General features: G+C 29.6%; 1 protein-coding gene across 1 annotated transcript; it reads left to right on the top strand.

The window, feature by feature from the left end:
• Window positions 1-810: 810 nt before the first annotated feature.
• On the top strand, window positions 811-1,734 carry LOC128533644 (olfactory receptor 142-like). The gene has a single exon (XM_053507930.1). The coding sequence runs from the start codon at window positions 811-813 to the stop codon at window positions 1,732-1,734; it is 924 nt and encodes a 307-aa protein (XP_053363905.1).
• Window positions 1,735-2,453: the final 719 nt, after the last annotated feature.

The raw sequence follows: 2,453 nt of genomic DNA, 5'->3' as shown, positions 1-2,453 counted from the left end.
ATTTCATGTTTCTGAACATGTTCCAAATACGTTGTAAAATAGATATATTCATTTAGGAATAGCAAAATTTGCTATTATAAATGTTCTTGCTTTTAGATAACATTTACTTTATGTTAAAGAAAGTATTTATCTAACAACAAACCAGAAACAGTTTGCAGGTTTTTATTTTTTTTATTTACAGTACCATGGCTTTTGATGTGATCGGTAACTAAAAAACAATTAATGATAAAATCCCTGGACACCCATCACTCTATTCCAGCACATAAATACAGGTGAGTTTATACTGTGGCAACATATCAAATAAGTTCTCTGCATAACTCTGTCAAAAGCCCATTTGTAATTTTTACTAGCTTTAAAAAAAGAAAAAAAAAAGTAGGTAAACTTTAGTGCAAAGTGATCTTTCCATTCAGCCCGAAGTTTTTAATTCATGTAAGTCATTAATTTTATTATTATTATAAAGTGTCCTTGAGCTCTAGAAAGGCGCTATATAAATAAATTATTATTATTATTATTAAAACAAATCTGTTATGTTTATAAATAACCTTTACCTGCAATTTTAAAGAAATGAAAAATAAATTTTCAACATTTCATTCCAACACGGAACTACGAAGAGCATCAGTTTGAAAGACATTTGTAAAATAAGCAAATAAGCATACTCAAGAATCTCTTTAACGTGTATATATGTGCATATTTCTTTAAATCTTTCAGTTTAATGCATTTTTTTACTTGGTCTATTTAGCTTTACTATCTAATTTTACATGTATTAAAGTTAATATTCTTAAATAATTTATTTAATCCTTAAAAAGAATCATGGATAACTCAACACATTTTACCACTATTATATTGACTGGCTACTTAGAAGTAGGACAGAATATCTACATTTATTTTGTTCTTTCAATTGTATTGTACATAACGATCATATTAGCAAATTCATTACTTATTGGTATTATTTGTGTTGAGAGATCCCTACATGAACCCATGTATACTTTTCTGTGTTGTTTGTCACTTAATGAATTATATGGCAGTGCTGCATTTTTCCCTTTTATTTTAACCAATATATTAACTGCATCTCATGAAGTTAAAATTGCCTCTTGTTATGGACAGATATTTTGTTTGTACACATATGCTTCTGTGGAATTTGGAAGTTTAGCAGTGATGGCTTATGACAGGTATATGGCTATATGTTATCCTTTACTATACAGTACTATAATGACTTGTAATAAGGTATGCATACTGATTGTACTGATTTGGGTTTTATCCTTTTTAAAGTTTACGATAAACATTTTTTTAAGTTTGCGTTTAGAGTTATGTGGAAATGTAATAGAGAAAGTCTGGTGTGACAATTATCTTCTTGTGAAACTTGCTTGCTCTGACACTAATGCAAATAACATTTATGGTATAATTGGTGGCATAATCACAATAATTTTTCCCTTATTGCTTATTTTATATTCATACATGAAGATTTTGAGAGTTTGCTTAACATCCTCTGTAGAGACTCCCAAAAAGTCCCTGAGCACCTGTGCACCACACCTTGTGTCACTCCTAAATTTCTCTCTTGGCTGTTCATTTGAGATTTTTTCAAGTCGATTTGATAAGATACACATGCCGCCTTTGTTGCGTGTGATAATTTCGATATATTTTATTATCTGTCCGCCCCTTCTAAATCCTATTATGTATGGTATGAGGTTGTCTAAGATAAAGGCAGCTTTTCAAAAACATTTATATTTGAAGTAGAAATGTTTGCTTTGTTTTCCAGTTGGTGATGTTTTAATAGATTTTTGTTGTTCTTGTTGTTAAAGAATGAATGCCAGATTTAAAAGTAGTAATGTGGCTTTTTGTTAGAAAAAAAAATTATTTATGATAATTAGAATATATTTATATTCTACAAAGAAAAAAAGTATGTTTACATTTTTATATAAGGTGCAAAACATACCCTATGGTCAATGGTCTCGGAAATTCTGATGCAGAATTAACCACTGCGGTACCACAATAATATCTTTAAAATATATGCATGACTTAATACAGTATATATTATTAATATGCTATCTACTGTTTTTTAAAAACAGTTATGTTTTAAAAAAGAACATTTAAGGTAGCTAATCCAAATAATACTATGTCACAGGAACATGTTCTGTCAAGTATGTCTTGCAGGACTTATCAGTTACTGTAGCAGTAAAATGTTGCATTCTTCAATCTTATAACTATTATTTTACAAACATAACCTATTTGGCCAAATTTTTACTGGATTTTTTAAACCCCACACATGTAACTGGGACTTCATTATATGCATATACACGTATGTATATTGCTTTTACTTGTCCCTCTGAACAAGAATTTATTCTTTTGTCCTGGGGAAATATACGGCAAAAAAAAAAATTGTCATATGGGTAATTCAGTTGCAACCTGAAATCTGTGCAGTGGTGTGCACTCATCTCTGCACGCTTTGATGTTGT

This window comes from Clarias gariepinus, chromosome 11 (genome assembly GCF_024256425.1).
Source record: "Clarias gariepinus isolate MV-2021 ecotype Netherlands chromosome 11, CGAR_prim_01v2, whole genome shotgun sequence".
Classification (NCBI taxonomy): Eukaryota; Metazoa; Chordata; class Actinopteri; order Siluriformes; family Clariidae; genus Clarias; species Clarias gariepinus.
Note: the sequence above shows the minus strand (reverse complement) of the source record. Positions and strands in the feature narration are given on the sequence as shown.